Here is a 24737-nt window from a genome sequence, read left to right as displayed (position 1 = left end):
GCATTACTGTCTTCGTTATCGGTTTATCGCCGACAATCTCGGCTGACTTTCTCCCTCTTCTTACCTGCAGCCTCAGTCTCCAACCACGCCCCACCCCCCCGACCCCAACAGTGTGATGTTAACGCGAGTTAAGTGTCGAGTCCCTTCAGCCCAAGAACAGGTTTGAAGGGAAAGCTAAGCCGTGTTACTGCACCCGCTGGATCCCGCACAGAGACCCCGGGCCAGTGGCCCCGCTGGATCCCGCACAGAGACCCCGGGCCAGTGGCCCCGCTGGATCCCGCACAGAGACCCCGGGCCAGTGGCCCCGCTGGATCCCGCACAGAGACCCCGGGCCAGTGGCCCCGCTGGATCCCGCACAGAGACCCCGGGCCAGTGGCCCCGCTGGATCCCGCACAGAGACCCCGGGCCAGTGGCCCCGCTGGATCCCGCACAGAGACCTCGGGCCAGTGCCACCGCTGGATCCCGCACAGAGACCCCGGGCCAGTGGCCCCGCTGGATCCCGCACAGAGACCCCGGGCCAGTGGCCCCGCTGGATCCCGCACAGAGACCCCGGGCCAGTGCCACCGCTAGATCCCGCACAGAGACCCCGGGCCAGTGACCCCGCTGGATCCCGCACAGAGACCTCGGGCAAGTGACCCAACTGAGCCGCGTGAACCCAGGTCCTCTCTGTCGTTTTAGACACCGATTTGAGCCTGACTCCCCTGTCACTGAGCAGGATTACACCGAGTTACTGTGTTCTCAGACAAGAAGCTTGTAATAGATCTATGGAAACTCACCAGAAGGAAGAAGCCGCCGCTTTCCGCCTGCTGCAGTTGATAGTATCATCTGAGAGGCAGGGCAAGTGCCGGTTTACATCCCAAGCTCTGCACCTTGCATTAAGCTCAGACAGCCGCCTGCTGCGAGGACGGGGAATTACCACGGAAATTGTAAAGCGAAGGCGCAGGTACAGGAGGCACAGCCGTTCTTTCCTTCACCGAGGGCTGGACAGGAACTGACCACAGCAAACTTTACTGAACACTACCGCTGGACAATGTTGGCATCTTTGTAAGTGCATGATTGTCAAAATAGTACCTGAATTTTACCAGTGTCTTACTTAAAGCTTACACATCAGTCCCAATTATGACAGACACGTGCTGTTCAATTCTGTTGGGCATCACCGCCGAATACAATGGCTTTTCCATGAGATTACACTGACCCTTCCCAGAAGAAGGTACTAAATAACAGTGAGAGTTGTATCCTTCCTAGACCCCGGAGAGCTGCCAACATCTGCCCTGTTTGAAAACACCTCGCCTCAGTTCAAGAATTAAACCTGTACCTTTTGTGATCTTTGTCGGTCAGTTAGGAAATCAGCTGGTAACATTTATGCACATGGCAACCTGCTTAAACTGCTTTAGCCGAAAGGCGTTTACTCATGTCAAAACGTGCAGGTCTCTTATTTTACGGAAATATGAGCTGACACACGATATAAAATCCTCATGCTCCCCAAAAGTGAGACTTCATAAATTCTGCAAACTCATGAAACAGCACCCCACATAAAGAAACAGAAGCACTAACCTCCAAAGACTGAGAATCTAAAAATTCAGTTGCAGCTTTTTAAACGTCCAGGAATGATAGTGCATTTCACAGTTCTTACCTTTGTTCTCAAATCCTTCCACAGACTCATCCCTCCCTATCTCAGCATTCACCTACAGCCCTACAAGCCTTAGAGTTATCTGCGCTCCTCCAATTGTGTCTATCAAAGGATCCCTGGTTTGAATCTCTCCACCAAGGGCAGTTCTGCTGGAAGGTGCCAAGGCTCAAAACCCTGAATACCTTCCCCTAAGTCTCTCTGGTTCTTTATCTCTTTTTCCTCCTTTTAAAACTCTCCACATTAGCTACCTCTTTAAGCAATTGGTCATCCATCCTAATATCCCCAAACATATTAAGTTCTAGTTTTATGCAGCATCCTGGGATTTTTCTTTAAATTAAGTGAACTCTATAAACAAATGCATAAATGCAATGTCATGTAACTGATCTAACTCCAACAATTGCAGAGCAAGCTTTTCAAGTTGCCCAAAGTGACTGAGTGTAAAGTCAACTTCAATTGTGTCTAGAGATAATGGGAACTGCAGACGCTGGAGAATCCAAGATAATAAAGTATGGGGCTGGATGAACACATCAGGCCAAGCAGCATCTTAGGAGCACAAAAGCTGACGTTTTGGGCTGAGACCCTTCATCAGAAAAGGGGGATGGGGAGAGGATTATGAAATAAATGGGGAGAGAGGGGGAGGCAGACTGAAGATGGATAGAGGAGAAGATAAGTGGAGAGGAGAGTATGGGTGGGGAGGTAGGGAGGGGATAGGTCAGTCTGGGGAGGACGGACAGGTCAAGGGGCAGGATGAGGTTAGGTAGGAAATGGAGGTGCGGCTTGAGGTGGGAGGGGGGGAGAGGTGAGAGGAAGAGCAGGTTAAGCAGGCAGGGACGAGTTGGGCTGGTTTTGGGATGCAGTGAGGGAAGGGGAGATTTTGAAGCTGGTGAAATTGATACCATTGGGCTGCAGGGTTCCCAAGCGGAATATGGGTTGCTGTTCCTGCAACCTACGGGTGGCATCATTATTGCACTGCAGGAGGCCCAGGATGGACATGTCGCCTAAGGAATAGGAAGGGGAGTTGATTCATTGAAGTTCTGAATAAAACTCATCATAGTGAATATGGACTTTGTACTTTCATGGTGAGAAGAAATGAGACAGATGAAAAGAATGTGTGGGCTAGATTAAATATGTGGGCCACCTGTTGGAGAATCGTCATAATAACTAACCATAAGAGTGAGTGTGCAACACTTATTTTATACAAAGCAATAATAAGTAATAAACTACTATGAATCATCTATATTCAGAATTATTTTTACAATCCAAAATTTGTCTTTCATGAGTCTATTCCAGGAAGTAAAAGGCTTTCTTTTAACGAAGAGTAGGATTAGCTGGCCAGTACATGGGGGAAAATTTAGCTCATTAAGATTGCAATAAGAAATCTGTTGTATGTACAATTTATATGAACAGGTTTGATCCATTTCCCATCAGGCATAACCCTATAGATTAAAACTGGATGGAATGGCTTGAATCTTCCAAAGACTGGTAATCACCATGGGCTTGACCCTGTGCTCATTATTTTTCACACAATGGCTGACTCTATTTCTGGCCCTATCTTCCAATGCCAGATCTTCTGAAATATGGAAAGTAGTTTAAATAGGAGATGATTTCCTTCTCATTGTTTCAATGAGGAAAGCCAAGCCTTGCCCCTTTTTTGACATTGCCTGCCAAAGTTCATTTTGCAAAGTTCATTCACTAAGACACAAGAAAGCTTTTGGACATTCAATTTGCATTTTTATGTGTTATGAAATGCGTATGATTGAATTAAATGGGTAAAGGGATGCTGGATAAGGTAAGAGAGTAGGGTGGGAGGTGGGTAAGCTGACAAAGCAGTAGGATAGGGTGGTACATTGGTAGAACAGGAGGTGTGTAGAATGACAGCTGGCTTGGTGACAAGATGGTAGTGTCTTCTTCTCCTTCTTAGCAAGTTCCTCAGTAACTGCCTCCACTCAAAACTGAGGATTCTAACGTGACAACAGAGGCCAATGCTGGATCCACGTGCTATGTTTCAGATGATACAGGTAGTGTTTGAAGAGATGGATGGATGGGATGCTTGAGTTTTCATACATTTATTCTGCTATTTGCATTTGGCCTCTGCCTGGGCCCATCAGAGACAATCAAAGTAGTTGATACCTTTACAGATACTACTTCTCCAGTTTGAATAGCCTTAGGCAAGAAAGTTCCCTAAATCGATAAGTGGGTGTTGCATCTTTTCCTGGGATGTTCTGAGCATGTTTTCCCTGCCCTGCTGGTAAGCATTTGCTCTGATAAAACTCAGAGTCTTTTCTTTGTGACTGTCTTGTATCAGCCATGGGCATGATGTAACCCAGCCAATGCAAATGATTGACTAACCAGTTACTTGATGCTGATGATCCACTGGATTTGTAAGATTTTGAGGAGGCATTGGTGAGGATTTTTCTTTTGAAATTTCAGGAGACTGCTGTTTATTACCTATGGCTTTGATATGTGCAGCAGGGCAGGTAGCACTGTTACCCTTAGACCATGAACTTGGAGCCAGGATTTGTGGTCTTTGTTGCAACACACTCTGTTCCTCAGCACACTGGAGAAGACGTTGAATTTTATTGCCTATGTCTGCTCTCACTGAAAGGTAGCTCCTAAGATATAAGAATTGATCCATATTGTCCAGCAATCCTTTGCCTGGGCGTTCAGAAGTGTCCAAACTGGTTGACGCTAGTTGTTGTGGATCTTTGTAGCTGGTTGTGTCGGGGGAGACGGTGCTGCAGAGGTAATGTTATGCAGCAGGATCAGTCTAGTAGAGGTCCTTTATCTTCTGGATGATTAACCTAAGGCCCATCCTGTCATGAACCTCCAAAAGTGCATTAATGATGGTTTCGATCTTGGCCTTGGAGTGTGTGCATGTGCAAGCATCATTGGCATTTTATAGCATGGTGATAGGTGTTCGGGTGCCGTTGACTCTGGACTCTGAGTAATTCTGAGGAAGGATCGCCGGAATTGAACCATTAACTCTGTTTTCTCCTTCACAGATGCTGCCAGACCTGCTGAGCTTTTCCAGAAACTTTGTTTTTGCTGCTCTCTTTATGTTTCTTGGAAGTATCTTGCTGCCAAGATCATGTTCACTGTACTTCATATACTTCATGATGGAAAGAATGTGCATTGTGACTCTGGATGAAGTCTTCAACTGCTGGAAAGTGACTATTGAGGAAGTTTCTTGCAATGACTTTCCCTGTGGCGGATAGCCTGTGCTGAAAGACACCTTTACAGCCACATACCAGGCTAGGTTTGCACTGAGATGATGGCGGGTGTCATTCTGTGGGATGAAGCTGAGGGCCCTCCTGTCAAGGACTGTGTTTCCATTGAGATTATTTAAATGTTCCTTTCCATGGGTGCTGACTGCCTCCCTGTCTTTGATGAGCACCACCCTATTCTTAGCTCTTCTTTGGTATTTGAGCTGTTGATTTAGCTGCACTGAAGAATCTATACACAGTACTGCTATTGGCGAGTTCCTGAATTTTCTGTCCTTTGTTCACTCATTGTCCATTCATTAAATCACTTTTTTTTGCTGGACTTCAGCCTTTATTTCTGTTTTCTTTCCCTTGATTATTGTTGGTACTTCTAGTTCAGAAGTACCTTGTACTAATGACTTAGTAGCTCCTAGATCTCCTGGTTATTGTCCAGTTTTTGTGTTTCCTGGTAGAGAAACGTCAAGTCTCCTCACAGTCAATATTCTGCTTCTTTGCCATTTCCTCTTTTTAAACCCTAATGTCTTGTTTTAAGCTCTGGTCTCTGGATCTGCAAAATTCCTTTCCACTAGTACTCAAACTGCCTGGTCTTCCTCTCTCTGTATTGTATGGTTAGGGAGGAAGGATGGCAGAGGAGTAGGGTGGCATGCTGGTAGATGGGTAGACAGGGTGGTAGGACAAAAGAATGATCAGTACATGGGGTGGCAGGTGAATAGATGAATAGTTATGTTGGGTTGGGAGGAATTGTCCAGTTACAGACTAGTCATGTTAGGCCAGACATCTTTTGTGAGGTGGGGAACAGTTGCCTGCATGTTGGGTTATAGGGTCTAGTTAGTGACTTTAGAGGAGAATCCAGGGAGGGCAGTGATGGTGAATGTTGGAGGTTCAAAGGTGGTGGAGTCAGGTCAGGTCAGGTCTGGTCTGATCTGGGGAGAATCATGGGGTTAGAGTCAATGGGTTTGATCAGACATTGAGGGGATTTGAGGCAAAGCAGAAAGTGCTGGAGAAACCCAGGAGTTCTGGCAGCATCTGTAGAGTGAGAAACGGAGTTAATGTTTTCAGTCTAGTGACTCTTTGTCAGGGACAAAAGTAGAAATTTCTAGAAAAGCTCAGCAAGTCTGGCAGCATCTGTGGAGAGAAATCAGAGTTAACATTTCGGGTCAAGTGATGCTTTGTTAGAACTGGGTTCTAATTAAAAAGTGTACAGTAGATGCTTCTAAGTGTGAATCTGTGTGACTTGGATAGAAGAACAGAGAAAGAGATGCTGTAAGATTTTGATGGAGCTCCAAACAGTGATAAAATAAGTGAGGAAATTTGCAGGCAAAGGTGCGCGAAACATAGAATAGTAATATCAGGAAACATTGATTTTCCTAAAAAATCTAGGTCAAGATTGTAGTAGGTGTAGGGAACAAGAGGAACTTCTGTTTTGTGTGTCAAAGAACCTACAATATACTTCTAGTAGAAAGCCTTTAGTCACAACCTTTCAATGTCAATGGACACGGGGTAATGCTGAATGCCTGGCAGATTGTGAATGTTATACCACAGTTAAAGAAAGGAGAGGAGAATAAACTAAGGAACTAAATGCCAGTCAAGCCAACATCAGTGGTTGAGAAGTTTGGGAAACCATTACCAAGGATAAACAAACTTTTTTTAAGAAACCCTACAGTGTGAAAACAGACCCTTTGACCCAACAAATCTACACTGAACCTCAGAGCACCCCACTCAGACCCATCCACCTGTAACCCACCTAATCAACACATTCCTGAACACTGTGAGAAACTTAGCATGGCTAATCCACCTAATCTGCACATCTTTGGACTGTAGAGGAAACCCACACAGTTACGGGGAGAATGTGCAAACGCCACACAGACAGTTGCCTGAGGGTGGGATTGGACCTAGGTCTCTGGTGCTGTGAGGCACCAGTGCTAACCACTGAGCCACTGTGCCACCCCCTTTCTTTTGGCAAGTGTGAATCAAGGAGAGTCAGCCTGGATTGATTAAACATACATCATATCTGACTAATTTAGTTGAACTCTTGACTGAAGTAACAGAGAATGTTGGTCAAATTAGTTCAAAAAAAGTTGTGTGTATCGATATCTGAAAGGCATTTGACAAAGTGCCATGCTTCTTAAGTAGATTGAAGGACATGGAATTAAAGGTGGTGACGGTGTGGACACAAAATTGGCTCAGTGAAAGGGACCAGAGTGCATTCTTGGAAGATCGTATTTCAGACATGGAGGTATTGTGAGTCAATGAGTAAGGATTAATTTTGGACCTAGTATTCTAAACAATTATCATAAGGATCTAGATTATGTAGCGGGCAGTATTAGGCAGTTTTCCGATTTTGCTGAAATTTTGCAAACAGTGATCAGAAGAATTATGGGCTTCAGTCTAATATAGATGGTGAAACAGGCAGGGCAAAAACATGACTGATGGAATTCATTGCGGAGAAATTGGAGATGGTGCATTTTGGAAGAATTTAATATGTAAAGACAGTACACTATAAATGGCATAATTTTGAAAAGAGTTGGTGAGCAGAAAAGGTTTTTATCCAAATTCTAATGTTACAAGACCAATCGATAATCTGGCTGAAATGGCATATGAGTAAGAGCTGAAAACGTTGTGGATGCTGTAAACCAGGAACAGAAACCGAAATTGCTGGTAAAGCTCAGCAGGTCATGAGGCATCCATGGAGAAATCATAGTTAATGATTTGGGTCTGAAGAAGGGACACTAAAACCAAACTGTTAACTCTGGTTTCTCTCCACAGGTGTTCCCAGACCTGTCGGCACATGAGTAACTGGATTTGTAAATGGAGATGAAAAACATAAAAGCATTCATATTTGAACTTTATAAATCATTAATGACATTTTTGTGCCATTTCATGCCAAGTGATAAATTTGTTTTTACAGAATGTTTCACTGGGAATGCCATTTCTGTACAAACAACCAGAGCAGGAAGAGAACTCCATACAACAACCCAGACGGAATTTGAATTCAGGGTCTTGAGGAAAAGAGCAGTGCTAATCCATCAGGTTGTCCAATCCCTATCATTGCTTGTTTTACACTCTGATGTTTAGTTTCATTTTCAATTTCCCTTGAGGCCGTTTCTGATTGAGAATAGTTAATAGAACCACTAGGAGGAGCTGAAATGCTCACATTAACAAGAATTGAGAGTTCCTATACATGCTGTATTGTTAACTGAATTGTCTACATTTTAAATTATCTCTCTTTATGCGTTGTCCTGTCGATAACTGTATAATAGGAGCTACCCAAAGATGTTTTCTCGACAGTTTGAAAGCTGTCACTATTTCCATTAACAAGTGGGATAAGGCAACCTCCTGAAATAGTTTAGGATAGATTTCAGAACGTAACATGATAGTTTTTACAGAATGAAATAAATATATGAAGGCTAGTACCACTATTTGTACAATTTCCACATGCTTCCAACTTCTGTCAGTGATGCAATTAACTTAATTTTTTAGCTGACATACACAAAGGGAAAACTAGAAAAAGATTGAACATTCACTTTTGCACCTAAGTGTGAATTTCCATTACCAGCTCTTTAACCTCCAAAAGTAACTGATAATTAAAAGGGCAGTTTTTCAATTAGCTACACTAATAGAAAATCTCTGCAATGAAATAGCAGCCTGAAAAATCCTAGGAGGGGATTTATACCTATTCTGTGCCAGTTCATTATGACTAGATTATACTGAGATCACAAAATACTCTGATGATGTGAGAACTTCATCAAGTTGTCAACAAGTACTAAAATTTGCTTTGCTCATTTTTTCCTATCATTTTCCAAGGTAACAAACAAGGACCACTTTAGGATGACAAAAAGATGCAATAGGAGGGGCTATTCCTCTTCTTTATGAGACACTCTACCCGTTCTTTAGTATTTTTTATTAAAGTGAAAAGTGCTGATTCAGGATTGTTCCATGTATTGAATTTACTTATTGTTTGAAGGTCATTTTGCATTCTTGATTGTACTTATTTATCCCTTTGCTGTTTTGGCTTTCCTCCACTTTTTAGATTTTTGCGTTATTTTAAATTGAAACATTGCAAGCAGTTCATAATTTATTTTTTAAATGTCATAAATTTTTGCGATGCACCTTCCTCCCTCTGACAATCCTGTTTTCTGGGAGCTTGCTGAGGAGTTAAAAAATAACATGTAGATGAAAGTTAGAATAAAGCCACTGTTACCCATATCTTTCTCTAAGATTCAGTAGAGAACGTGCCTTCAGTTTTGGACTGAGCCCTTGATGTGTCATGTTGTTGAAAAAGTAGCAAAAGTGACGACATATTAGTAATCAAATAGTCGATTACATGGATACTAAGATGCAGATACTTAACATAAAGGCCAAGGTGTCAGTAAGTGACTGAACACCATATAACAATCATGTCTTTTGATAATGAATAATTTGAAGAGTCATATCCTTGGAAAATGTAATCATGTCAAGGCTTTCAACGATATAAAAACAGACATTGCTGGAGAAACTCAGCAGGTCCGACTCTTCATCACTAGACTCAACACGTTCGAGATGTTAGTTCTGCTTACTACCCACAGATGCTGCCAGACCTGCTGAGTTTCTACAGCAATTTCAGTTTTTGTTTCAGATCACCAGCATCCACAGTTCTTTCTTTATTCTTTCAAAGATACATACCAACTTAACAGTACACCCTACCAAAGTATGGGTACAAAGGAACAGAGGACTTAGGGGCAGGAGTAGGCCTTTCAGCCCTTTGAGCCTTCTCTGGTGTTTGATAAGATCACGACTGTGCCAGTGCACGCCCATTACATGCAACACTGAAAGAAGACTTTCACCCTTGCAGCCTAGATTGCGTTTACTGAAGCTAATAAGACAGCAAGACAACACATTGCACCATCCAATTGCTCTTTATGTGTCATTCTGTATTCTGGTTAAATCTATAGCAACACCAGTAACACATGAAAAAGCTGTACACAAGGCAGTCAAACTTCCATAAGAATCACCAGAGCAACACTAAAGACTTATTTTAAAAACTTAAGATCACACAATTTAGCCTTGTAGCACACATAGCTTTCTAACTAAGGGTGCCTGTTTAAGAGTAAAATGACATTTGTACTGTTTCTGATCACTTCACAATCAACACAAGCCAAACACTTCTTGTCGAAGGTGTTAGTGCTGGTTACACCATATGTGTGCAGCTGGTAAGTAGAACTGGAGCCAATCTTTATTTAGCTTTGTAAGTACTTACATATTACAAATGAGCACTTCCTATCCCAGTTTCACATTTTCAGACTTGGTCTATTAATACAGGCAAAAATGATTAAGCAGTTAATGCCTATCACCTGGACACAGTGAGATGCAGTCAAGCTAGTGACTCCAACAGAGCATCCTGAAACCTATCTTTCCTATTTCAGGTCCTTTCCGAAGGTCTTTAAATATTTTATGTGCAGTTTCAGCCCCTACTGCAACATAAACGCATATCCATAACAAAAGGAAACAAACACAGAAAATTTATTCTGAAGAAGAGTCATTTTGGACTCAAAAAGTTAAATCTTTCCTCACATGCTGCCAGATCTGTTGAGTTTCTCCAACATTTTCTGTTGTTTCAGATTTCCAGTGTCTGTAATGTTTTGCTTTTATCCAACACGAGGGGCGCAATCCAGCTTTAAATGGCAATAGCCTCATACAAACCTCGGTTGCCTGTTAAGGTTTGCAGCCATCCTGTAATATATTCACGGTGATATATGCTGTAAGTTGGGAATTGTGCAGAAAATTCAGTTACTTAAATTGGGTATGATTGGGGCACGGCAAGCACAAACTCAAAACCAGTGACCAATTTCATTGACAATCTAGATTAGCCCCCCAGTGTATTTTGTTCAGTCAGATTAGGAGAATCACAGAATCCCTGTAATGTGGGGGCAGGCCATTCAACCCATCAAGTCTGCACCAACCCTCTGAAGAGCATTCCACCCAGATCAACCCTATCACCCTACATTTCCCACGACTAATCCATCTAGCCTGCACATCCCTGGACAACATGGGCACAGTAACATGGCCAGTTCACCTAATCTGCACATCTTTGGACCATGGGAGGAAACCAGAGCACGTGGAGGGAAATTCATGCAGACAGTGGAAAGTCAACACAGACAGCCACCCAAGGCTGGAATTTAATCCAGTTTCCTGGTGCTGTGAGGCAGCAGTGCTAACCACCGAACCAGCGTGCCATCTTTAGGAATGCTCCAGGGAGCCGGTGATTAAGTGGGTCATTTAACCTGACATCATGCTTCTGTTTCTGGCTACCTGTCTGCCTAGGTCTCCCTGGAATAGAAGCTCTCAGTGCCTACCTGAACCCCGGAGGTGTCTTCAACTGTTGGGCATCTGAGAAGGTTGAAAACGGTTGATTGGATTCCATCATTATGATTAGATTTAAGTTGTTTTGAATTGTTTAAGCTTTAGTTACAGTAGGTTGGTGTTACTCCTTTCAAATAGTTATTTACGGTTATTTCAAAAGAGATATGTTGAAATTTCCAGTGAGGTTCTATTGATTAACCACAAATTGTCAGTGAACAGGAAAGAATGTGAAATCTAAATGATTTTTTTAGTTCATGAACAGCCTTGATTAAAAAAAGCATGCATAGCATAAAAGTGTTTCACCTCTGTATTTCATTTATATCAAACAGAACTATGGTAACCATTTACTCCTGGGCAAGGTTCAATAATTATGGCACTTTATTGCTGTCACTCTTGTTACAAGGTCCATCTTTTTTACCATTTCCGGATAAGTACAACATTCACGGGGCAAGCCAACTGCCTAGTCAGACGGTGGAAACTGAGGTTGATTTTGTTTCATGAAAAATTGTTTATAGTAGAAGACATTTAAATTTAAACTCATTTTGATTTAGTTATTTTGTATGTAACTTAGGCAGTAATAGCTCAAGAAAATGCCATCTCTAAGGAAGAAGTTAATGTTTCTCGCAGGATTTTCTGTCAGTTTGGGAACTTGCATGCTAATATCTGCAATATTGGCAACTGATTCATGGGTTGACACTGTAGTAAACTGCAAGAATGAAAGTGGTGATGCAGTTGGAGAAATGAACCTCAAATATGGATTGTTTGATGGTTGGCGTGAAAAATCTGGCTGTCTGATTCTGATAGCTGACGACACGATAAAAGGTAATTGCTTTTTTTAAAAATACAGTAAAGTACTGAGATTTACAAGAAAACTTAATCCTCAACTTCAGGGATAGAATGGATTGTGGAATAGTACGGCACAAATCTAATGTACTGGCCCATCACGCCTGAGCCTCTTTAAAAGAGCTACCCCAATGCAGCTCACTCCCCTGATCTCTTCCAAGGAACTGCAATTTCTTCTCCTCTAAGTGTTTATTCCTGTGAAAGTATACCAAAAATCTATAGAGACAGGATCCAGACCATCATGAAATTGTCACATTTAGTCTACTGTGACCCGCGTACGTTTTGCTCCGTCTATGCATTTTAATTAATGGTGACATGATTATACAAAAGAATAAAATACATTTTCTGTTTACATTGACATGTTTTCTGTCTTGCTTGCTATGTGTGCTTTTATAGACAGATCTTGTGCTAAATTTTCAACAATTGTTATTACATGGTAGAACAGTGAGATGATGAGGCCTAATGTTTCCTCTCCACATTAATATTGATCCTTCTTCCTCTACCAAGACTGGTGGCCACGCCATACCCACATGTAAATACTGAAAAGGATTGAAGTCCTGTCTTATGTTTTGTCTTTCTGCTGGCCATCCAGCACCAGGACCATCTGGTGCTGCAGATATTTCTGCTGCTACTGCAACCGGCTGGGGCTTTCCATTTTGGAAACTGCAATCCTGTATATGGATGGTTCAGGATGCCTTCGGAGACCTCCCATGCACTGTAACAGACTCTAGGAGAACAGGATGAAATGTGCTTTTCTTTATTATAAAGCAAATTCACAAAGTGTATTAGATTTACATGAAGTCATACAGTCATACAGCATGGAAATAGACCCTTCAGTCCAACCCTCCATGCCAAACATAATCCCAAACTAAACTAGTCCCACCTGCTTGCTCCTGGTCCAAACCTTTCCTATCCAAATGCCTGTTAAACATTGTAATTGTACCCAGATCCATCACTTCCTCAGGAAGTTAATTCCATATGTGAACCGCCCTCCATGGTTCAAAAATTGTCTCATATCTTTTTTAAATCTCTCTCCTCTCACCTTAAAAATGTGCCCTCCAGTCTTGAAATCCCCCATTCCAGGAAAAGACAAACACCATTAACCCTGTCTATACTTCTCACTATTTTATAAATGTCCGCAAAGTCACTTCACAACCTCCTACGCTCCAGTGAAAGAAGTCCCAGCTTATCCAGCCTTTCATTATAACTCACACCTTCCACAACCAACAACATCCTGGTAAAGCTCTTCTGACCCCTCTCCAGCCTAATAATATGTAGAAACACGGTAGGCATTTGATCCCTTAGTAAGAGTACTAGTCCTTTTCACCCTATTTTCGACAATATGTGATTGATAATAATGTAATGCTCCTTGAGTAAGCATTTGTGTTATTCCTCCATTAAATATGAAATAAGGTTAAATTTAATAACAACATGCTTTAGAATTAGGGATTTAATCAATTAGACCCCAGCCAATACAATACAACAAACATGTTGCAGGTTGTTTTTGATTTTTTTAATCGTTTTTATGACCTACCAGACAAATTATAAAAAAACACATTCCACTGATTCAGTTGAGGTAGATATAAGGTTACCTTTTCATTTCAGTCATTGAATCCTCAGTTTTATAACTTGGTGACAAACAACAAATTATATTTTCAATAATTTGGTCCACTGAGACGAACTCTTGATTTTTTGTTGTATGTAATTTGTGCTGTAAGCCAGCATTCTGTGAAAATGTTAATGGTTAAGAAACAGAGTTCTAAGCATTTGCTACACTTGACCGTTCCAATATATTAATTTTGCTGTGCTATAGACACAGGGCTTGTTGCAAAATTTTCAATAGGTTACTCAGGGCATTCTGGGCATCACTAAAGAGGCATTTAAAGATGACAGGCACTGAAACTGGATATCAGAATGTGTGTGTGTAGAGAGAGAGAAGCAGATTCCATATTAGACAGGATTGTTGTGAGCTGTGCTGCTAAAAACAACTGATCTACAAGGGTTCTGTGTAGCTGGAACTCAGAGATGCATTAGAGCAGTTGAATAGCTCTGTGTGATGAATGCTCAGGGAAGTCATAGGAGCAGGGAAGGGTTTTGAATTAGTAGTTTAGTAAAACAGTGAGTGGGATTTGAAAATGTACAATAAGCAGTTTTTGCTTTGAGAAACTACACAGTATTATGGACGAGGAAAAATTCAAGGGCAGCACTGGCTTAATGGAGCTTGCTGTTTGTGAAAAGTGAAATTGCATTTATGAGTGAATGCTGAAAAGCAGTCTCCAACAATCCAAGGGAGCACAGCCCCAGGAAAGCAAGGTGAGTCACCAGAGTTTAAGCAGTCATTGAAGCAGTTCATTATGAGCAGCCTTACAGGGAATTTCAAGTGAAGAATTATGATCCATTGTGAAATTTTTTTGAGATCTGGCAATGTCTGGGAAGGAGCAGATCTCTGAGAAGTCTGTGGGATCTATTTGATTGCACTAGCTATTTCTTATGTTTTGCTTTTTTGTAACCATATTTGGCTCAATTTATATGATTTAATATAAATGATATGGATGAAGGAATTGGCAGTACAGTAGCTAAATTTACCAATGACACAAAGATAGGTCGGAAAATGACAAAAGTTGACAGAATATTATAGATAGGCTAAGTGAGTGGATAAACATCTGGCAGATAGTATATAATGTGGGAAATTAGGAAATAGTCCATGTTGGAAAAAAGGATTTAAAAAAAAACATGTTATCCAAGTGAGAGGTTGCAAAGCTCTGAGGTGAAGAGAGACCTAGATGTCCTAGTTAATGAATCACTGTAGATTGGCATGCAGGTACAGCAAGTAACCGGGAAAGCTAATAGAATGTGATGGTTTGTTGCGAAGGGAATTGAATGCAAATATGGAGGTTATGCTTTAGTAATACAGGACATCAGTGAGACTGCGTCTGGATCACTGTATTTGCAGAAGGATGCTTTTGCATTGGAAACAGTTCAGAGAAGGTTTACTGGGTTAATACCTGGAATGAGCAATCGCCTTATGAGGAGAGGCTAGACAAGCTAGGCCTATATCCTCATGAGTTTAGAAGAGTCAGAGGTGACTTAATTGCTTGACTGGGTGGATGTCAGAAGGACAGTTCCTCTTGGGGGATAATCTAGAACTTGGGGTCTTAGTTTAAAAATAAGGAGTCACCCATTTCAAATAGAGTTGAGGCAACATTTGCTTGTTTATTTTAGAGGGTTACGAATCTTTGGAATTCCCTTCCTCAAAAGGTAATAGATGCAGAATCTTCAATTCTTTTTGAATGTAGAATTGAAGTTAAAATTAGATGAGATATGATTGTAATGAATTGCAGAACAGGCTCAAAGAGCTGAGTGGCCACCTCTTGTGCCTTGTTTCTATTAAGTCTGAAATGTTAGAACATAAACCATGCCTATCTTTGCACAGTCTGAGTACTTTTTTTGTCAATAATCTTTGCATTTTTGTTTGAATAAGTTTTATTTGTTATAAACTGGTTATTATGTGTTGACAAACCTGGCTGAATTTTTTCTAAAACTAAACCAGATATAGTCGAAACTCCATATTATTGGCTCAAATTTAAAATCTGTTACGACCAATGAAGAGGGAGACTCAAAAAGCCAGTATACCGATCCAACCTCAGTCATAATAGGTCTAATTCTGCACCAAATCTCAGAGCAGGAGCATACATCACAAGATTGTTTCAATTGTTTTAAATAACAACTAATTAACTGCTGATCAAATAAGCTAATTAACTAAATAATACCTATCTCAAGGTAGCAGTGACAAAGTATTTCATTGTTGAGGGAAAGATTATAAGCTGCTAAATATTTTAAATTTCACTTGTTCAATGCCTTCAGGCAAACTGTAATTGTGTAGAACTTCTCAAAAATTGCAGAAAGTGAATGATTGTTTTCATAAGTTTGGTGTTGCACGATATTGAACATAACATCTGCCTCCCATTGTGTATGTTTCTTTCAGTTTTGGAATGTTTTAAAAATGCAAACACTGAAAGAGTTATCCACATCCTAGTTATCCTGTTCGTGGTGCTTGGACTGTTGTTTACGCTGCTAAGTGCCATAGTCACCTTGTACAATAGCATCAGTAATCCATATGAGAACATCTGTGGGCCAGTCAGTGTTTACACCTGTAGCTCCATAAGTTGTAAGTATAAATTGTTCAGTTGGGAGTTGAATTTTTTCGACATTATTTAAATTGTTGGTTTGCTATTTCTAATACATTTAAATAAACTCCAGTATTTGATGTTTAATTTTGATAGAAAAGCAATCAGTGACACAGTCTAATTTTTTGTTATTTTGTCTTCTGTTGAAGACTGTAACGCATCAGGATGGACACCTGGATAGCTCTACACTGCAAAGTTTGTTCTTCTTTGAGTACAAATTAATGGAGGACTTTTTATGGATGGGTATTCATCTCGGAAAACTTCCCTTAAAACACTCATGAGGAGCAGAAGTTGGAGCTGGTTGTCAGAAATTTAAGCTGCCAAAACACATAATTTTAATGAAATCGTTTTATAAAGATCAAGCAAGAAGGAACTTAGCTTTACACGGCATTGCCCACTCCATCAAAATGTCCTACTGAAGTCCCCTCTATTTTTGAAATGCAGTCCCTTGCAACACAGGGAGATGAAATGGCCTGTAGGATCAAATTGCTGCAGATACTGGAAATATATACAGAAAACAAAAAATGCTGGAAATCACATCATCCATGGAGAGAGAGCAAGCTAATGTTTTGAGTCTAGATGACTGTTTATCACAGCTGGTGAGGTCTGATGAACAGTCATCTAGACTTGAAAACATTAGCTTGCTCTCTCTCTGTGGATGCTGCCTGGCCCACTGTGATTTCCAGCATTTTTTGTTTTCGGTTCAGAGATAAAACAGCCAATTTGAGTGAGATAAATGACTAATTCAATGGCTTTATGAATAGAATTCAAGATAAATGTTCATCAGGAAAATGGTAAAATTCACAGAATCACTACAGTGTGGAAACAGGCCCTTCAGCCGAAACAAGTCCACATCAACCCTCAGAGCATCCCACCCAAACCCATTCCCCTGTAATCTGCCTAACCCACACACCCCTGAACACTACGGGCAATTTAGCATGGCCAATCCACCTAACCTACACATCTTTGGACTGCAGGAGGAAACTGGAGCACCTGGAGGAAACCCATGCACATGCAGGGAGAATGTGCAAACTCCAAACGGACAGTCACCCGAAACTGGGATTGAACCAGGTTCTGTGAGGCAGCAGTACTAACCATTGAGCCACCGTTCCACCCTTTAAAAGGTTGATGATGGACATTTTGGTTCCAAAATTAGCAACCAGTACACTGCTACCCCTTAGCTCTTTTTTGAACAATACCTGTCATATCCACCTAAGAGCCAGAAAGGACTTCTGTTTAACATATATTGTTTGAAAAACAACACCTCTGACAATGCACCACTCCCTTGGAAGTGTCAGTTGAAATTTTGTGTTCAAGTTACTAGACTGGGACTTGTTAAAGTGATGATCATTTGATTCAAACTGAAAGTGCTGCCAGTAGTCTACTGGTTTGATCTTCAACTGAAAAAGCATCACTGTTTGCAAGCAATCTAATCCACACATGTCCAAATATTACACAAAAGATTATCTAACAAACTTTCAGTTATATTGATGTCCCTTCCATGCTGTAATTTAAAACTGAAGAGAAGTCTGGACGATCAACGCATGAGTTCAAATAATAAAATTTCACTAAAATCCTCAAATCGGCATGGAATACTTATGAGGAAATGCCAGTATATTATTGTCTTTGATTGCATTTGAAATTGCATTTCATTTTGAAATAAATATTTGTTTCCTTCTTAAACCTCAATTTTTAAAATACTTCCATTAGCTCCTGAGATAGTAGGAACTGCCAATGCTGGAGAATCTGAGACAACAAGGTGCAGAGCTGGATGAACACAGCAGGCCATGCAGCATCAGAGGAGCAGGAAAGCTGACGTTTTGGGTCTAGGCCCTTCTTCAGAAATGGGGGAGGGGAAGGGGATTCTGAAATAAAGAGAGGGGGGAGGGAGGCGGATAGAAGATGGATAAAAGAACAGATAGGTGGAGAGGTAACAGACAGGTCAAAGAGGCTGGAATGGAGCCAGTGAAGGTGAGTGTAGATGTGGAGTTAGGGAGGGGGGATAGGTCAGTCCAGGGAGGACGGCCAGGTCAAAGGGGCGGGATGAGGCTAGTGGGTAGGAGATAGGGGTGGGGCTTGAGGTGAGAGGAGGGAATAGGTGGGAGGAAGGACAGGTTAGGGAGGTGGGGCGAGCTGGGCTGGTTTTGGGATGTGGTTGGGGAGGGGAGATTTTGAAGCTTATGAAGTCCAATTGATATCATTGGGCTACAGGGCTCCCAAGCTAAATATGAGATGCTGTTCCTGCAACCTTCGGGTGGCATCGTTGTGGCACTGTAGAAGACCCAAGATGTACGTGTCATCCAAGGAATGGGAGGGGCAGTTGAAATGGTTCGCGACTTGGAGGTGCAGTCGTTTGTCGCGAACCAAGCATAGGTGTGCTGCAAAGAAGTCCACAAGCCTCTACTTGGTTTCCCCGATGTAGCGGAGGCCACAACGGGAACAGTGAATACAGTATACCACATTAGCAGATGTGCAGGTAAATATCTGTTTGATGTGGAAGGTCTTCCTGGGGCCTGGGACGGGGGTGAGGGGGGAGGTGTAGGGGCAGGTGTAGCACTTCCTGCGGTTGCAGGGAAAGTGCCGGGGATGGTGGGGCTGGTGGGGAGTGTGGAGTGGACAAGGGAGTCACGGAGAGAGTGGTCCCTCCGGAAAGCAGTTAAGGGTGAGGAGGGAAAAATGTCTTTGGTGATGGGGTCAGATTGATGTGTTTTAACCAAATTTCCATGGGAAACCAAGAATGATCAAGCAACATGTTTCAAACATTCATCCAATACTTCTCCTAACGAACCACCAATACCTGTGCAACAGCGAGATTTGTTTCCTTCTTCACCTCTCTCTGTGGAGAACTGATTGGACTCTGTCCTGCATCTCCCTCCAATGAAAATGTTTAAATTAAGTATGTTTCCTTTGGTAATTGTTGCCAATACTATTTTGTTTTCCTTAAAATTTGATTTACATTTTTCAATCATTGTCTATAGCTGCTTAGAAAAATCTAACTGCAACAAATAAAAAGAGGGGAAAAAACATGTAAATAGATCAAACTTTTTTTTCTTTTGAAGTTTGGTGGAATTAATTAAATTTTTTTGTTCAAAGTTGAATTATTACTCAGCAAATGCACAAAAGATTAAGTGACCTCGAATCTTATTATTGATAATGATTTACATATTAAATAATGATTTAAATATATTTCTTTTAGGTGTTTCAACATTTCTGGCAATGGTTCTGTTTGCAGTGAACACATCAGTGAACAATTTATCCACACTATTGGTGACCAATTCAATTCAAGGAAGCCTGGTTACATTCGAGCTTAAGGCTGATAATTATGATTATTCATTTTGGCTTATCCTGCTGTCTCTGGTTCTTAATATCACTACAATTGGAATTGTTTATGCATATCAACATGCAAATTATACAAGAGAAAGAGAACAGAACAGACCAACGGAAATCGCCCCAAAGGATGTTTTGATGTATTAATTCCAGATGACTGATGAAGGAAGAAAATGCTAAACAAATATAATAGAGAGTATGTGCCAGGTAATCCGATAAACATTATACTGACGATGTGATTATGATGAGTGAGATTTGCAGAGATAATATCAAATTATTACTCCTTTACTTCAACATATTCTCTCAACATAGCATGATTTGTGTTCCTGACACCAAACCCTGACAAAAGTGATCCAAAATGGAATTAACAATTTTGCAAAAACACCAGTGATTATGCAAAAAGTACCACTCGGGAATAATTTTCAGGCTTTTGAAGTTGGGACAATAATTATGAACTAATATCAGGATATGTGATGGGTGAATTGACCTAAACTTGGTCTTAATCTGTATATTTAAATGATAACTTTCCCATTAGATTAGGTCTTAGAAAGGTTATATTTGTCTCAGAGGGAGTACATCTTAAGTTTACAGGAATGATATCCAGACTTCACAGATAAAGTTATGAAGAAAGATTACACAAGTTCGGCCTATTTTCTCCAGAATTTAAAAGGATTGGGGGTGACTAGATGGAAATTTTCAATATATTAACAGGAAAATACAGGGTAGGTAAATACAAACTATTTCTGCTGATTAGAGATTCTAGAACTGTGAACATAGTTTAAAAATTAGTGCCAGACTGTTCAGGAGAGATGTTGGGAGCACTTCTACATGCAAAGGATGGTAGTGGTTTGGAATTCTCTGCCACAAATGACGGCTGATGCTAGATATTTTTTTTAAATCTGAGATAGATTTTTTTTTTGTTAAGCGACACTATTAAGAGATATGGGCCAAAGGCAGGTATATGGATTTAGGCCACAGATCAGCCATGATCTTATTGAATGGCAGAACAGAATGGAGGGGCTGAATGGCCTGCTCCTGTTCCCATGTTCCTTTTATCTGAACTTATCTATACTTACAGGTTCAAGTCATTAGTACAATTTCATTGTGTTCTGGGTGAAGGGATATCGTTGTCCTCAGCTCAATGATATCTAAATGATTGCAGAGCATCAAATATCTACAGCAATTTCTGGATTCCCTCATTATTCTTCTCATGTAGACTCTGAGAGTTGGTGCCAATTGCAGTGGTGGAATGACAGCGAATATTCAATAGTTTTGCCATCTCAACTCTGGCAAAGGCAAGCCTATTCTCATCTTTCCTGCATTATATACATGGGAATGCTCAGCTGAATCTGAAGCACTCTGTCCATGTCTTGCAATACAATGAGATACATGACCTATGAATATAGGAATTAGGAGAAGTAGATGATTTGGTCCCTTGAACCTGCTGCAATCTTTAGTAAGATCATAGCTGATATGTTCACTTTTCCAACTACACATTCTCATCTACTTCCAATAACCTTTGATTTACTTGCTTAACATCAACCTACCTTTTACTGAATAAGTACAAGTGAAGCACAATGGGATGAAAACTTCACCTAACAGATCTATTCCCCTTTCCTTCTGCTTTGTGCGAGGGGGCAAACACAGGAAGCTCAGCTTCATATTGCCATCCATCATCCTACGTGACAATAATAAATCAAAAAAAGTATTTACTTTGCATGATCATCATTCTCTATGTAAGTTGACTACTGAATATCCAAGTACATTTTGCAATCTGATTTTAACTCTGTCCCAGTGGATGGGCTTTGAAGTGGTTTCAGATCTCATCACTGGCGTCATTCTTCTGCACATTGATTGGAAATACTGTTCTACAAGCATAATTATAAATCCCTTCCTCTTACTGTCAGGCAATAAAAGTATCAGATTTTTAATTGTGAATGCAAACAGCATGGTGATAGCCACTGTTCACTTTGTTGCATTATTGTCTTTGAGTCACGAGATTTTGGATCAAAGTTTAATTCTAGACACTCAATACCAAAAATGAACGCTGATAAGTTTATGTAGTACTAAGAGAATGCTACATTGTTGTGATACCACTTTTTAAGTTAAATGGCAAACATAGGTCCTGATTGTGTTCTCAGGTGAATGTACAAGTTCCCACAGCAAAGATACATCTGAAACAGTTTGTCTCACCATTATCAATGGCTATGCTGTACCCAAATTAGCTCCAATCTTCCTACATTACAGCAATGGTTGTGCTTCAAAACTTTTTAAAGTATTGAAACTGGACTAATAATACAGAAAGCCAGATAAATGGTGGGATCATAAGTTTACTGACCTTATTCAGTCTGGCTCTGAACTACCCTTTCAAATGGCCAAGCAAGCCACTCAGTTTGAGAGCAATTATGTATTGGCAACAAATTGCTGGCCTTTCCTGTGATACCCACTTTCGATAAAAGAATAGAGAAAAAGAAATAAAAAATGTGCTTCAGGATTTCCTCAGGTTGTGAATAGTGCAATATAATTGTAAGTTTTTCATAATGCAAGTGTCTGCAAGATGGCTATATAAAACTAAAAGACCAGAGACTGATATATAATTAAATGGTTTCTATATGTTAATATTTTTCTCGTGAGCATATTCATTTCTTGCTGAGGCATAATTTGTTGCCCTTTCCAGTCCCCTATCCAAGAGGCCATTAGCAACCCGAGAGTTTCAGTAAGCCATGAGGATACATTGCAATTGAGATGATTTCTGGCTTACCACATAAAATGTGCACAGCTACACTTTCTCTAAGAGTGGGATTTCTAGCTCATTTGCTTGTTGTAACCCATTAGTGCTGAGCACCTGCTGCCAAAGCTGTGATCAGCTAATCCAACAAGCTTTGAACTTGGCACTTTCCTGATCTGAATGGTTTACTCATTTGTAAGATAAGTTTCTGACCCGACAATCACTTGTTGTCATTTCTAGACAAACACAATTAATGATATATTCTATTATTAAGTGTTTCTTTAGAGCAGTAGCCTCCCTACAGACACAACATAATTTCATACTTTGCTGAAAACCTTGGATCGTAGAATCATACAGCTCAAATGATTACTTTTCAGCACATTTTGTGCTGTTGGATGAGCTGTGAAAGAGCTATACAATTAGCCCCAGACTTCTACAGTTACTGGGAAACCATTTATTTTTATTTATATATCTGAATCCCTTTAGAAAATTAAGACTAAATGTCCTGTGGCTTGTACACTGCTCATTACTGGGAGAATGTGAAGAAAATATAACTTGAAATGTAATGTAGGCTGCTGTTCCCCAATAGTATTGACAGTATTGTTTGACTATTAAAAATGTGTTTAATTTCAGAATTGTGTATGTAAATTGCTTATCAATTCAAGAGTAAGAGATTAGTATATTTTAACTCTGACATTGATTGAATGTATTAGCTAAGGATTTTAAAGGATGTTAGGTGAAAGTGGTTTTATGGAGTTAGATCACAGATCAACCAGGATCTCCTCGCGTATCGAGAGGCTATATGGCCTGGCCTTGACTTTACATTTTAGTGATGTTTTCGTATCTTTTATTTGATGATATGTGCTATGCTGTTGTACACCTTCATATAAAGAATCTTTGGTAAAGCACAGAATACAGAGATGTTTCCAACTGTGCACTCTCAGGTGACTGAAAGATTATGTGTAAAATAAATTAATGAAATAAAAGTGACAATTAACAAAAAAAGTCATTATTTGAACCTTTAAGGTATGTTTCATGGATTCTTATAATCATTTTTATCTATAAACTGCTAATGCTTGTGAGAAGCCAGTACAGACATGATGGGTCTGTACCATAAAATTTCATGATAACTGCCTTAGATAGTCATTCACTACCGCTCAGCTAGAGTTTGCTCTTTCTGTTCCACTGTTATCTTGCAGAATGACCCGGCTGTAACCTTTATTTTAGTGGCATTATAGTAGTGCCAAACAAGCACTGAAACAAGTACTAAATCATATTTCTTTAAACTGTAAAGCTTTCATTTAGTGAAAAATATTACATTTGGTGGCTGTGGCTTAAACAGCACTTCCTCTTTGGGGAGGTAAAAAGCCAGTTCAAAAAAGTACGTGATCTAATTGGATTTCCAGAAGCTTTTGACAAAGTTCCGCAGAGGATGCTACTGAATAAGAGAAGAACCCATGGTGTTAGGGGCAAGATAATGGCATGGATAAAGGTTTGGCTTACTGGCCGAAGGCAGAGAGTGGAGATGAAGGAGTCTTTTTCAGGATGGCAGCCAGTGACTAGTTCCACAAGGTCATATTGGGATCACAACTATTCAAGTTATACATCAATGGTCTGTATGAAGGAGCTGAGGGCATTGTTGCTAAGTTTGCAAATGACGCAAAGCAAGATGGAGACACAGGTAGTGTCGAGGAAGTCGGTAGGCTGCAGAATGAGTTGGCCAGGTTTGGTGAGTGGGCAAAAGAAGCACAGACTATTTTCTAAATGGGGAAAAGTGTCAGAAATCTGAAGCACAAAGGGATTTGGAAGCCTCAGTTCAGGCTGCTGTTAAGGTTAACGTAGAGGTTCAGCTGGCAGTTAGCAAGAAAAATGCAATGTTTGCGTTCATTTCAAGAGGGCCAGAATACAAGAGCAGAAATATACTGCTGAGGTTGTACAAGTTTCTGGTCAGACTGTATTTGGAATATTGTAAATAATTTAGAGCCCATATTTAAGAAAAGATGTGCTGGCATGAGAGGGCTCCAGATGAGGTTTATAGGAATGATCCCGGGGATGAAAAGCTTAATATACGAGAATCAGTTGAGGTCTCTGAACCTGTACTTAATGGACTTTAGAAGAATGAGGAGGTTGCAATGTAGAGTATACTGAGTGATTTGGATTTAGAGTGGACGTGGGGAAGATCTTCTTTCTGGTAAGAGAGACTGGGACCTGGGCACAGCTTCAGAGTGAAGGGACATCCCTTTAGAACTGAGATGAAGAGGGATTTCTTCAGCCAGAGAGTGGTTAATCTGTAGAATTCACTGTTGCAGAGGACAGTGGAGGCCAAACCATTAAGACAAAGATAGATAAGTTCTTGATTCTAAGGGGATCAAAGGTTATGGGAAGAAGGGAGGAGAATGGAGTTCACAAACATATCAGTGATGATCAGCCAAGGTGGAGCAGACTTGCTGGGCTGAATGGAT

At 40.6% G+C, this 24737-nt stretch overlaps 2 protein-coding genes across 2 annotated transcripts in view; one reads left to right on the top strand and one right to left on the bottom strand.

Moving 5' to 3' along the window:
- ptprea (protein tyrosine phosphatase receptor type Ea) overlaps nucleotides 1-861 on the bottom strand; it is a 296189-nt gene extending 295328 nt beyond the window's left edge. Inside the window, exon 1 of the mRNA XM_048550902.2 lies at nucleotides 777-861. The gene's annotated coding sequence lies outside the window, so the exon portion shown is untranslated. The remainder of the gene's footprint in view (nucleotides 1-776) is intronic.
- LOC125461758 (clarin-3) lies at nucleotides 786-23260 on the top strand. Its single transcript, XM_048550907.2, has 5 exons — nucleotides 786-1044; nucleotides 7760-7881; nucleotides 11152-12012; nucleotides 16019-16201; nucleotides 19417-23260. Exons 3-5 carry the CDS (start codon nucleotides 11781-11783, stop codon nucleotides 19692-19694), a joined length of 693 nt encoding a protein of 230 aa, XP_048406864.1. The 5' UTR covers nucleotides 786-1044; nucleotides 7760-7881; nucleotides 11152-11780; the 3' UTR covers nucleotides 19695-23260.
- Nucleotides 23261-24737: the final 1477 nt, after the last annotated feature.

This window comes from Stegostoma tigrinum, chromosome 20, assembly GCF_030684315.1.
Source record: "Stegostoma tigrinum isolate sSteTig4 chromosome 20, sSteTig4.hap1, whole genome shotgun sequence".
NCBI lineage: Eukaryota > Metazoa > Chordata > Chondrichthyes > Orectolobiformes > Stegostomatidae > Stegostoma > Stegostoma tigrinum.
The sequence above is the reverse complement of the archived record's forward strand: the minus strand, read 5'-3'. Positions and strand labels throughout refer to the sequence as shown.